General features: G+C 38.4%; 1 protein-coding gene across 1 annotated transcript in view; it reads left to right on the top strand.

Moving 5' to 3' along the window:
• The window catches only part of USH2A (usherin), a 737,336-nt gene that overhangs the window by 549,098 nt on the left and 175,655 nt on the right, over positions 1-12,583 (top strand). Inside the window, exon 45 of the mRNA XM_060127145.1 lies at positions 2,274-2,472. Within this exon, the coding sequence (XP_059983128.1) occupies positions 2,274-2,472 (199 nt within the window). The remainder of the gene's footprint in view (positions 1-2,273; positions 2,473-12,583) is intronic.

Raw genomic sequence — 12,583 nt, 5'->3', positions numbered from 1 at the left:
TCTCAGTTTAAAAGCTTAGAAATTCTATTTAAATATCATTTCAGCAAAAATTGCCTGCTCTTGAAGAACAGAGAAAAGGACAAAGGAGCCTGACATAGAAAATAAAATAGTTCCAAGGCTTCTGCAACAGCCTTGACAAGAAATAATGAAGATCTGAATTCATGCAGCAGGGGTCAGATGAAGAGTATCTGAAAGATACAACAGATACCAGGGCACAAAAACTACAGGACCCAGTAGTCAGCTATATGTCGGGGAATAAAAGGAAAGTATTATGGGTATTTTCAGGGTATCTGGCTTGACCAGTTTGTCAGTCATGGTGGCATTCTGCAAGCAAATCAAAAAACAACAGAGAAATATATATATAATGGAATATTACTCAGCCATAAAAAAGAATTAAATAATGCCATTTGCAGCAACACAGATGGACCTAGAGACTATCATACTAAGTGAAGTAAGCCAGACAGAGAAAGACAAATATCATATGATATCACTTTATGTGGAATCTAAAACAAAAAAGAATACAAAGGAACTTATTTACAAAACAGAAATGGGCTCACAGACATAGAAAACAAATTTATGGTTACCAAAGGGGAAAGTGGGGAGGAGGGATAAAATAGGAGTTTGGGATTAACATATACACATGACTATATAGTAAAATAGATAAACAACAAGGACCTACTGTATAGCACAGGGAACTGTGCTCAATATCTTATAATAATCTATAAGGTAAAAGAATCTGGAAAATTATATATATATATACGTATGTATAACTGAATCATATTGCTGTATGCCTGAAACTAACACAAGATTGTAGATCAACTATACTTCAATTTAAAAAAAAAAGGAGGAAAAGTTAAAAGTAAAGAATAAGATTAACATTTTTAAAGCTTTTAAAAATATATTCAAGGGGCTTCCCTGGTGGTACAGTGGTTGAGAGTCTGCCTGCCAATGCAGGGGACACGGGTTTGTGCCCCGGTCCAGGAATATCCCACATGCCGCCAAAAAAAAAAATATATATATATATATATATATATATATATATTCAAGAGGAGGAGCAGATAGCAGAATTGCGGAAGAAAATATTATTTGGCACTTTAAGTGAAAATGTCTAGTCAGAAGCTGGAATAAGAAGTGACTGAAATTTTCTGGAAAGATCTATGAGGGAAGTTGAAGCAGGGAGTTTGAGTGTGGTCATGTAAGGAGAATAGAGAGAGAGGCAAAAACCAAAGACCACAGATGACCAGCCCCCTTGGGGATGCTACTAAGCGAAAAATGGAAGAAACAATCAAACAAGTTAGGAGGAAAATAAGGAAAGAGCCATTTCACAGATGCCAAGCTAGTCAGAGGAGACCCAGTTTTCATATGGTTTAAACTTGAGAAGCGCAGCATCTTCACACACTGTGCAAGAAGCATCCAAGTAAAACGTTCAATCACACACATCAGCCGCAGCTCATGTGAGCTGCTTTTTATTCAACAGACCCCAGAAGCATCTCTGAGTGCCCCACCCACTAAACAGAAGGCAGCTGATTGGCCCAATCAAAAGTTAGGGTCCGAACGGTCCCAGAGCCATTCCGTGCTTTCTGCATAGCAGAATTCCTGCCTACCAGATGCCAAAACAGTTGGTGAAAAAGTGAAATCAGACTTCATTCTGTGAGAAAACAAAGGCAGCCAATTTTCTCCCAAAAATATATTTTGACAATATTGAGTAAATCACTGGTTGATTCTTTTTTTCTTCTCACTTGGTTCTCTTTCTAGAACATTGGTGCAGACACTGTAAAGTCATCCTGGGTATCATAGGAAGAGTACAGAAAAGGCTGCCCATTTATACTGTTCAAAGTGTATTATATGCAAGCAAGTTCAGATGTGGGTTTTGCTCCAAATTTACTGGTGCTTAAAATGTACAAAATCAGGCTGTTAAAATGCAAAGACACCGATGGGCCATATGGAAGTTATCAAGAGTTCTCTAGTAAGACAGTCTGCCAGCCAGCTTTTACTTGTTTAAACTGAGAGCTGCAGTCTGCCATCAAAATTGTTGTTGAACCCGTGGTGATAAATGGTAGTCGAAGACTTATAGGATATATTCAAGGTCAGATTTCATTGTTTGAATAGGATGCGAGAGAAAGAATTTTTAAAAAGAGGGAGTGCTTCACCAAGCCCTGCTAATGATATGCCAGGCCAGACAACAGCATTTTAAAACAAAAGTGACATTCTCATTGATCAGAATACCTAGTGTACTATTCCAAGAAATTGCTGTTTAATTCCTGTGTTTTCAGGTCGTTGCAGCTACAACCCAAGGAGTTCCGCAGAGCATCCCTCCGCCAAGAATCGTGGCCCCCAGTGCGGAGACTCTGCATGTGAGCTGGGATGTCCCTCCTAAGCCAAACGGCGTCATTAAAGAGTACCAGCTCAGGCAGGTTGGGAAAGGTCTCATCTACACTGACACCGCTGACAGGAGGCAGCATACGGTCACAGGTGAAAAAAAAAAAAAAGAGGAAAATGTACCGGAAGAGTCTGTCATTGTGGTTAGGGGGGCAAAGCCTCCCAGGGGTGTGCGTTTGATATATGAGGTCACTTCAAAAGGACGTGTTCTCTTGACATATGGTCAGGTCCCACTTATCCATGCTAATAGAAGAGCCCACACTGGCAGCAATAAGCCACAACAGCAGATAACTTCAGAAATAATTTATAGTTGGCTTTGATATGCATTATGTGTAGGGTTTTTGCATCAGTATTAAGTTCTTTTTCAGACAAACAGTAAGATGCATTTTCATTCCCCGAGGATGTACTCATAGATAATGGTGCTAGGATAGCCAAGAATGTACTGGAAGGCAGTAGAAAAATCAGCCAGAGGCTAACAGTTGTCTGCTGCGTGGGTAATTAATACACAGAATAGTTGATAGTTGACTGGTTATGACAATTTGCTGTTATTATTAGTAACGTTAATTAATAGTAATTGTATTAGTTTTGTTGCTTATAATAACATTAGGTATTATAATTAGCTTTAATAATATAATAATAGTACAGTATAATAGTATAGTGTCAGATAATTACTAGCGATGATTATAATAATAATTACCATGTTTTAGTCTGAATGTCATTTCTGAAGGGAAACATCTTCTGACTCACCAAGTCTAGATCAGCTTTCCTGATACACCATCACATCACCTTTCACTGCCTGATAGTGTTTGCTTTCTATTTGTCTCTTTATGTCCCCCTCCACTGGAACGTAAGCTCCAGAATCGCAGAGACCGTCTCTACCTCGTTCAATACTGTATCTTTAGCACCTAGAACAATCCATGACATTTCAGTGAGTGCTAAATAAATGAGGAATAAGTGAATTTAATATGTATCAAAAACTGTCCTAAGCCCTTGACATTTACGATCTAATTTGATCCACATCACAAACCTATGGGGCAGAGAGAATTATTACCCCCTTTTTACAGAAAAGAATATTTCAAGAGATTTAGTAACTTAGCTCATTATTTAGATCTACTGAATCATTCCAAACAGTGGTGTAAGTTTAGATCCTGAGAACACAGAGAAGAGTTTACAAACTTTTACTTTTTCCCTATTGCCAGGAGCCTCTCTCCAAGGCCTCCTGAGTGAATGCCTTCCTTCCATTAGACCCTGTGCTTTGCGGGGAGCAGTGATACCAGAGATAACGAAACTCACATAGAAGTGCAGAAAGGCCTGGAAAAGCATGCCTGATTTTTCCTTAGAGGAGGCACCGGCCTTGCTACACAGGTGGAAAAATAAATTCCACAGTTCCCTGACACACAAGCAAGCACTCATGGACAGATGTCCACTGTTTTCCAAAAGTGTCATGAGCCTACAGACGGTGCTTAATAAATATTTGCGGACCAGCACATGGTGATCGTGATCTGAAGATCCCGAAGCTAAGCCCAGGATGATGGGGATGGAGAAAGCCCTCATCCATTTAGATGATCAGATTTGTTCCTTAGATCCTAGTTCACTAAAAATGAAAATCATCACAAGCCATTGAAATGATGTTATTTTCTATAAAAAAAACTTAGCATGTATACGGTGCTTTATAATTTTAACAAACCATTTGCATTTTGACTCCTGTGATTCTCATCACTTCCCTATAAAATGAGGGACGTTTTTAATATCCACATTTGAAAGATGAAGGTGATAACTGGCCTACTCGGGGTCCCCAAGGTATTCACTGCCTCCATCTATAAGGAAATCAGAATACCATTTCATTACAAAATATATATATATATGTAGCCTGCTTGCTGTGTTCTAGACAGTATATTAAGTGCTCCAAAATAAGATTGTTGCTCTTAAGAAGCTCCCAGTACTACTGACAAGTTAAGGAATAGCTTGTGTAATGATACACCAACAGAACTCCGTACAGAATGGAGTGGGAGAAATCAAAAGAATGACTGAGGATGGCCATGGAATGTTAATTACAGAGTTTTGAAAGCCAAGTTAAGGCCCATTAAGACTTTGTAGCAGTAAAGGTTTCACAATAAACTGGGATACAAGGATAAAGAATTCTTTTCTTACAGAATCCGTCTACTCAACCAGCAAGGGCTTTGAACTGTCGCCAGCTGTAGTGGTTTGCATTTTTTAGAAAACCAGAATTTACGTGCCGACGTACCAAATTCAATTGTGAGGTTCAAACCAACAGGATTGATAGCCTCCTTAATTATAAAAGTATTGCAAAGCTTTTTCTTTAAATACCTTCACTCTACCAGTTCTTCCTTTCATTATCATTTTTAATGGGTATTTTCATGTCAGAGGATTTTATATGCATAACGTAATGGCAGAATTCCTCTTATTAGGATAAACATTTTAAAGTTTTTCTACCTAATTTTATTTTTTGTAAGATTATAAAGTGAAAAAATAATCTGTTAGAATTCATTTTAAACAGATTTAGAGAGTACTTCACTTGAGCACTGTAGCCCTAAAGAGCGATTTCTTTGTTAAATGAGGAAATAAACCTTCATTCAGCAAAACCTTACCAAGTACAGTATCCTAATATGCAGTTCCTATGGGACAGGAATGGTGCCTGGCATTAGAGGATCTAAAACCCAAGATCTGTGTAGTGTTCACACATTTTATCTGCCAGGGAAAGTTCAGTTCCATGGTTAGCTGACTGATCAAATTCAGTAGGGAAGTATTTTATGATGAGAATGACTATTTTATTGAGTTCATGGAATTAACTAAAATAATCAAATTTATTTCACATTCCGTCTCAAACATTTGATCCAAGAGCTGCCTGAACCGTCTGGAGATAAAGGTTTTGCTTTTCTCATCATTTCCCAAACCTTGGCATTCCCTAAGTCACAGTCGAATACTGATGAAGCCGTAGCTCTAGTCATCCAGGAGCCTGAGAATCTAGGTCCTTACAAATGACAGAAGGGAGAGTGGGCACCCAGCATCAGCCGCATTGTCTCCATGCTTATTTTTAATTACCTCAAAGCTTTAGAAACATGATCCCGTAAATGCTTTGTGGGAATAGTGGCAAATGCACTCATCATGTGAAATCCATAAATTGCTTATAATCCTCTCAAGATGTTAAAAAAAAAAAAGCATTAAGTAATTGAAGACAGGAAGTCCTCAGTTAATTATTTAGAGGTGTTATCAATGCTCTAAGTAAACTGAAGCATTTTCTGCTATCTCACGGAGCCCAATACCATGGGGACCAAGGGGTAGCAGCCATCATCTTCTCATATTCGCTAATGCAAACAGCGCGTGGCAGCTTGTCAATAAAAGACCTTTTCATATCATTTATTACTAAACATGCCCACGGTCCTGCACAGAGCAATCAGGATGTCAGTGACGGCATTGTTTTACTTGGGTTGCCCCGTATGAAACGTGGGCCTCCTAATGTAGCCATCGGGATAGAGGAGAGGAGGAAAGGATTAATGAAATAATAGGGGCCACTGAGAACAAAATGAATTAATCATGTCGTCTTTAGCAGCAGACATGATAAGAGCTTATGTGTCTCTTAACTCTGGGGGAAATGTTTTCCAAATAATTCATTAAAAGTTGCTTCTCGTTTCATTGCACTTAAAGGGGAAGAGTCACCAGCATTAAGTCAACAAGGAGAGAATACTTTGTCTTCCTTTCCCATCCTGTTAGAAGCTCATGAACACCTCCTGTGATAAAATAGCATAAATCCTAACAAGGCTAGTTGTAGCAGAAAATGTACTATTATTGCACTAAAACAGATATACTACATACCACTTTGGAAAAAAATGAGGACATAGTTTGACCATCAATATTCCAAAATGTGGACATTTTTACATGAGGATTTTACATTTAAATAACTCTACCATATGCTCCCATCGTGTGCTACACTTGGCTCTCATGGTATTTATGATACTTTATTGAATATCCTTTCTCTTTGTCTCTGTTCCTCAACCAGGAGTTAAAGCTCTTTAAGGACAGAGGCAACAGCTTCCCGTTTGCCATTGTGTCACCTGTACTGTGATCTATCACAGAACCTAACATATATTAAGTTTTTGAAAATCTTTGTTGAATGAATAAATGTTGACTAGTAAACTAGTATCTGAGTGACTAGATTCCGTGTTGGTTGGATATAAAAATCACATTGTCAAACACAGCTGAATCTCAGCCAGGATGGGTGACAATTTGTGGGAACCAGTGCAAAATGAAAGCATGGGGCCCCTTGTTCAAAAATTATTAAGAATTTCAAGACGATAAGAATAGATTCAAGCACAGGACTCTTCTAAGCATGGGAGCTGGGGTGACTCAGCTTAGAGCATAGCTTTTGTGACCATGAAGCCAGCCCTGGTCTCTGGCAATCTGGATTTATTGGCAGTATAATTCTTTTTTTAATTTAATTTTTATTTTATATTAAAGTATAGTTGATTTACAATGCTGTGTTAGTTTCAGGTGTACAGCAAAGTGATTCAGTTATACATATACATATATGCATTCTTTTTTCAGATTCTTTTCCCTTACAGGTTATTACAGAATACTGAGTAGAGTTCCCTGTGCTCTACAGTAGGTCCTTGTTGATTATTTGTTTTATATATAGTAGTGTGTATCTTTAACTGAAACAGATGGGATGAAAACTGGGATGGCCCTCGTGTCCTCAGAACAGCTTTAGGAGCTTCTGTTGTCATGTGTGATGCTCTAGGCTGCATTTCCCCTACTACCACCTGACCACTGACCGCCAAGCATCAGACCTGTGAAAGTAGATGGGAGAATTCATTTTATTTTCATTTTTCAAGTTCCGAGGAAAACCTTGAGCCTAAATACTTGCAAAAATAATAGCACAACATCAACCACTATTTCTCCCTTTCTTTTACCTTTCTTACATATATAATATTATAGCCAAAGAATAACAAGCAACAGCTGCCCAGACACCAATATTTAAAGGAAAAAAAAATTCCCCCGGAATCCCAGATATTTCAAGGTACTTTGCCTGGGCAATCACTACTTCTGTTTAGTCATGACAGTTCTAGCCAACTCCCTTCCTCTGAGATGTATGTCCTTGTTGTGGATCATTTGAGCATCAGACTTTGCTGCCACCTGATGCCACATTCAGTTTCTAGAGCAGACAATTCTGCTTGAAAATGTAGGGTAAAAGAGGCTTCAGTCTAGTACGACACCAGACTCCAGGGAAGAAAAATATGTATCAAAATAGTGTTACAAAAATCAAAAGCACAAGAGTCTTTCCTCGGATTACCTTAATAATAGTCTTAATGTTAATATATTTGGAAAGGGAGTCTGCCAAAGAAGTAACTCGTTCAGGAAGTACTTCTTGGGATGAATCTGATCACTATTATATTGGGAAGAGGAACCAAATCTTTGGTCTAGAATTTCACACCAAATACAGAATTAAGAATGCAAATAAGCTTGTAGCAAGTAGTCAGAACTGAAAGCCGTGAAGTTGTTTCACTGGCATTTGCAAATGCAAGAGCCTCTTCGTTTTGATGCTTTGACGTCCGATCATATGAGACATCAACTGAACTCCTGTGTCAAAGCCTTGATACAAAAATGGACAGTGCTGATGGCTCCTCTCAAAGAGTCAAGAAATTGGCTTGACTAAGCAGGATGGGGAACTGCTGAGGTCGTGCTGGATGATACTATCAAGGAAAGGGGACTCTAGCATGTGAGCTCCTGAAGTATTTTACAATCAAATTTTGTAACACAAATCATAATTTAAATCACCTTAGAGGTCTCTAAAATGATTCCATGATGTCTTGGTGTACCAGTTTTGAACATTCCAGATTTTCACATGGAATGAGATTAATCTAAAATCGAACCCTGGTGTAGCTCTATCATCACAGACAAGGTTGCCGGTAGATGCTGGAAATTCCTGGGAATCTCCATGAGCAGAGATCACTCTGGGGGGAGTGAGATCCTGGGGGGAATCACTTAGTGAGATCCCAGGCAGGTGGGAGCAAAAGGGAGCTCTTTTCAGCAGCAAGACTAGATGTGTGGTTCAGGTGAGCCAGGGCAAACATCCAGTTTCGGTGAACTGATGCCAGGACAGGTAACCTGCCCACCGGGTGGACAATACTTGGTAACCACCTAACAAAACCTTTTTGAAGTAACTCAAGTCTCTCAGCACTTGACCTAATTATTAACCAGGTTGATTGAGGAACTTGTGAAATTACATATTCGTTGGGATTATTTGATAATCCTTCAGAAGATAACAGATGATACTTAGAATAACTGGATGAATGCTTTGAAGTAGCGCTAGCTATCTGAAATTGGAATGGACAAGAAAGCCTAGAAACAAGGTGTTAGAAACAAGCTGTTCTTTATAGAGTACATCCAATGTAACTTACATAGGTATGGATTTTGTTTTCCAGATCATCTTTTTATGATCCATAGGCAGACTTTTTGAGGTCCCTTTTTAACACATATTTAGTCTTGAAAGGAATGTTACTTGAAAGTGTAATTGTAACGAGTTTGGATATAGTATGCCTCTTTCCTTTATAAGAGAACACGATTTCCTTTAGGGAAGTTCAAGTAATTGGCAGCCACAGTAATCTCCACTCCACTGAAATGTTAAATACTTGACTTTTCTCCATGCATTTGTCTTTCTCAGTTCTACCCCCGCTATTCTTACTCTTTTAGTTCAATGCTGAGCAGTTGAATGTTTTCTTTTCTCCTTCTACTCTTTGACTTTAGGATTAAGTTACAGTCGGAACAGTTCCTTGGAGACATCTCTTTATTTCCCTCTTCTCATCCTGATCAATTCATGAGTAGTTTTCAATTGTTGTGCCCTTTCCATTGCCTGTTGCTAATATGTCATATGTATCTCATTTTAAGGACTACCAATAGGGGCTTCCTTAAAATGACAGCAAATTCCAGTTGAAATGTGTTGATTTTATTGAGTTTTACAGAGTCATATATATGAAAGGTCATCCAGTTCATGTAAATCATCTATGCTTCCTGGCAGTCCATGCTTTCCTTACCGACTGTTTGAACCAAGCCTACTAGTAATCCAACCCTCTAACAATAGGAAAAACACAACACCCAAGAAAGAGAATATAGAAAATAATGGATTCATCTATTGCCTTCCCTCAAGTTAGGCTGTAGTCCAATTTAGCAGTCTGTACTGCCATGCCTGCAGTTTACAGATATGGAAACTGAGGCACCTAGAGGTCAGAGAACTGGCCCATGGTAGTAGTTAATAGATAGGTAAGGATTAGACCCAAAGAGTCTAACCTCAGACTCTGTTCTCCTAACAGCTATGCTGTACTGCCTCAGTACATGAATTGTGGTCATATTCCAAATGAAAATATTTAAATACCTAGTCCCACATGGATTTTTTACATTACTGGAAGTGTCACTGGGCTTTGAGCTACCTATGTCATTTTCCTTGTAAGCCTCAGAAGACTGACCCAACTGTTCTGGGACACATTTCTCAGCCCAACTGCCCAGATCTGTATCCCGACCTCACCCTTTCTTATCTCTGTGATCATATTGAATATAGTTCCCTATGCTATACAGTAGGACCTTGTTGTTTATCTATTTTATATATAGTAGTGTATATCTGTTCATCTCAAACTCCTAATTTATCCCTCTCCCACCCTTTTCCCCTTCGGTAACCATAAATTTGTTGTCTATGTCTGTGAGTCTATTTCTGTCTTGTAAATAAGTTCAGTTGTACCCTTTTTTTAGATTCCCCATATAAGTGATATCATATGATACTTGTCTTTCTCTGTCTGACTCACTTCACGTAGTATGATAATCTTCTGACTTCTTGACCAAGGCTTTCTACTCAACACTCAGTTCTACATCCCACCACCACCCTTAATTCTAGTACTCCAATAGCTCCGAGAGATACATATTCCTCCACTAACTATGGCCCCATTCTCTGCTAGACCAACCCACCCCACCAATTTAAACACCTGTAACAAACTCCTTGGTACACCTTCCTTGGTCTACCAAAAATCCCTCAAGGGCTAGTTTCTCCACTGTTGTACCATTTCCAAACATCTGTCTTCTAGTGTTCTGGGCTATTTATAAAATGGATGGCACTCAACCCCCTCTGAAAAATTCTGTTTAAAAAAAGACAATCACTACTTTTTTTAAAAAAGTATTCATTTATTTATTTATTATTTATTTATGTATTTATTTTGGCTGTGCCAGGTCTTAGTTGCGGCACATTGGATCTTCGTTGCGGCATGCAGGATCTTTAGTTGTGGCATGTGGGATCTTTAGTTGTGGCATGTGGGATCTTTAGTTGTAGCACGTGGGTTTCTTAGTTGCAGCATGCATATGGGATCTAGTTCCTCGACCAGTAATCAAACCCGGGCCCCCTACATTGGGAGCACAGAGTCTTACCCACCGGACCACCAAGGAAGTCCCTCTACTTTTATGTACAGTAAATTTTCTTTTTAGCTACTGTCCTCGCTGCAAATACCCTCAATCTTCTAATCAATCTTAGTACACCTCTGCAATGACATTTTCTTTTCCTTTCCTAAGACCCTAAACATATCCTTCAAAAGTCTGAAACCAGACCAACAAGAACACAAAATGAGAAGCAGAATTAAGGCTTTTTTTGTTTTTGGTTAGAATATGCTGAAGAAAAAATCAAGTATCGCTTCACTTTTACTAGCCATACTTAAGTCTGACGTTCAGGAAAAAGATCTGGAAAATATTTATTGTTCATAAATTATATTAACTTTTTATATTATTTTAGTAATATTCTGCAAGTAGAGAAGAATCTCCTACTCAGTGAAATAGATACTGTGGGCAGGAGTCCCTATGGAATTATGAGGAAGGCCCTGTTTGGTCAAATCACACTTGTGATGGATACATGGACATCATCGCATCATAGTCCTGCCATCCTTATTGGGTACTTTTATGCCTCGGTCTTCCTTAAACAATATTTAACAGACATTGAATACATCAAATAGGCACTATTGGGAAAAAATGATTTCAATAAGAAACACTCAGAGATACCATCCTTACTCTCAAAGGGCTTACATTCTAAGTGAGAAAGTAAGTTATTCAGATAAAATGGTGTGACAAGGGTCAAGACCCCTTTTTCACTATTGGAAGTAAAGAAAGGGGCATCGTCAGACTCCACCAGCCACTGCAGTCTCTGACCTTCATTCTTGAATATTTTCTTCCATTTTCTCTTGAGCTCTATATTCTATCATCTTTAGCCTTTTCCCATAAGCTTTTATCAAACACACAAGGCTTGGGTATGGCTTAGATCTTTCATCATATTCCTCATCCCTAAATCAGGTAAATATCACAATTATGTAAATCCTCCGTAGCAACCTAATGGAAGATTATAATCAAATAAGTATCCACATCTTGTCATTAAATTGATAAGGAAACACAAAGGGCTTTGAAGCTGAATCCTGGAGCTGCTCCAGCCACAGAACATTATGGCTTTAGCAGAGAACCCAGACTACTGCTTCAATTCTAAATGAACCAGTTAATTAATTTTTTCATTCACTTAACAAGCACCTCCTTTGTGCCTGTCACCATTCAAAGGATACGGTTGTTGCCAAAACAAAGTCCTTGCTCTTTTTGAGCTTACATCATGGAGGTGGAGACAAACAATAGATAAACAGACATATAATCAAACATCAGATAATGTTGAAGGCTATGAAAGAAAGTAATTTGAGAGGATAAAAAGTGCTGGTTATGGTGTGTAGATAGAGCGGTCAAAATCTTTTAAAATGTAGCATTTGTGCAGATCTGTATAAAGTGACAGTGTGACTTTATAAATGTCTCTGGAGGAAGAGTCACCTCACCAAAAGAACAAAATATGTGAAAATGTAGTTCTAAATTCATGAAAAAATAAGTGTAGTAATTATTGGATCCATGTTATAACTTAGCCCAATATTTGACATTAGAGATTAAGTCCTATTCTTTTTTTAAGAAAATATTTGTAAAGCATCGTTTGAGTTTTCCCAAGAATCAAGGCAAGAAATGTTAGCCTCTATGTATCCTTGTTGAATGCTGCTGAGTCTTAAGGTTGCTTCTGCTAAAATAAAGTACTTCTCTAAGTAACCCATCCCATCTGCTTAACAGCCCTAGAAGCTAGATGCAATGGTTCCCCATTTTACAGATCAGTAGATGAGAGCAAAATGAAGCTAAGTAACTT

Source organism: Lagenorhynchus albirostris, chromosome 2 (assembly GCF_949774975.1).
Source record: "Lagenorhynchus albirostris chromosome 2, mLagAlb1.1, whole genome shotgun sequence".
Classification (NCBI taxonomy): Eukaryota; Metazoa; Chordata; class Mammalia; order Artiodactyla; family Delphinidae; genus Lagenorhynchus; species Lagenorhynchus albirostris.
The sequence above is the reverse complement of the archived record's forward strand: the minus strand, read 5'-3'. Positions and strand labels throughout refer to the sequence as shown.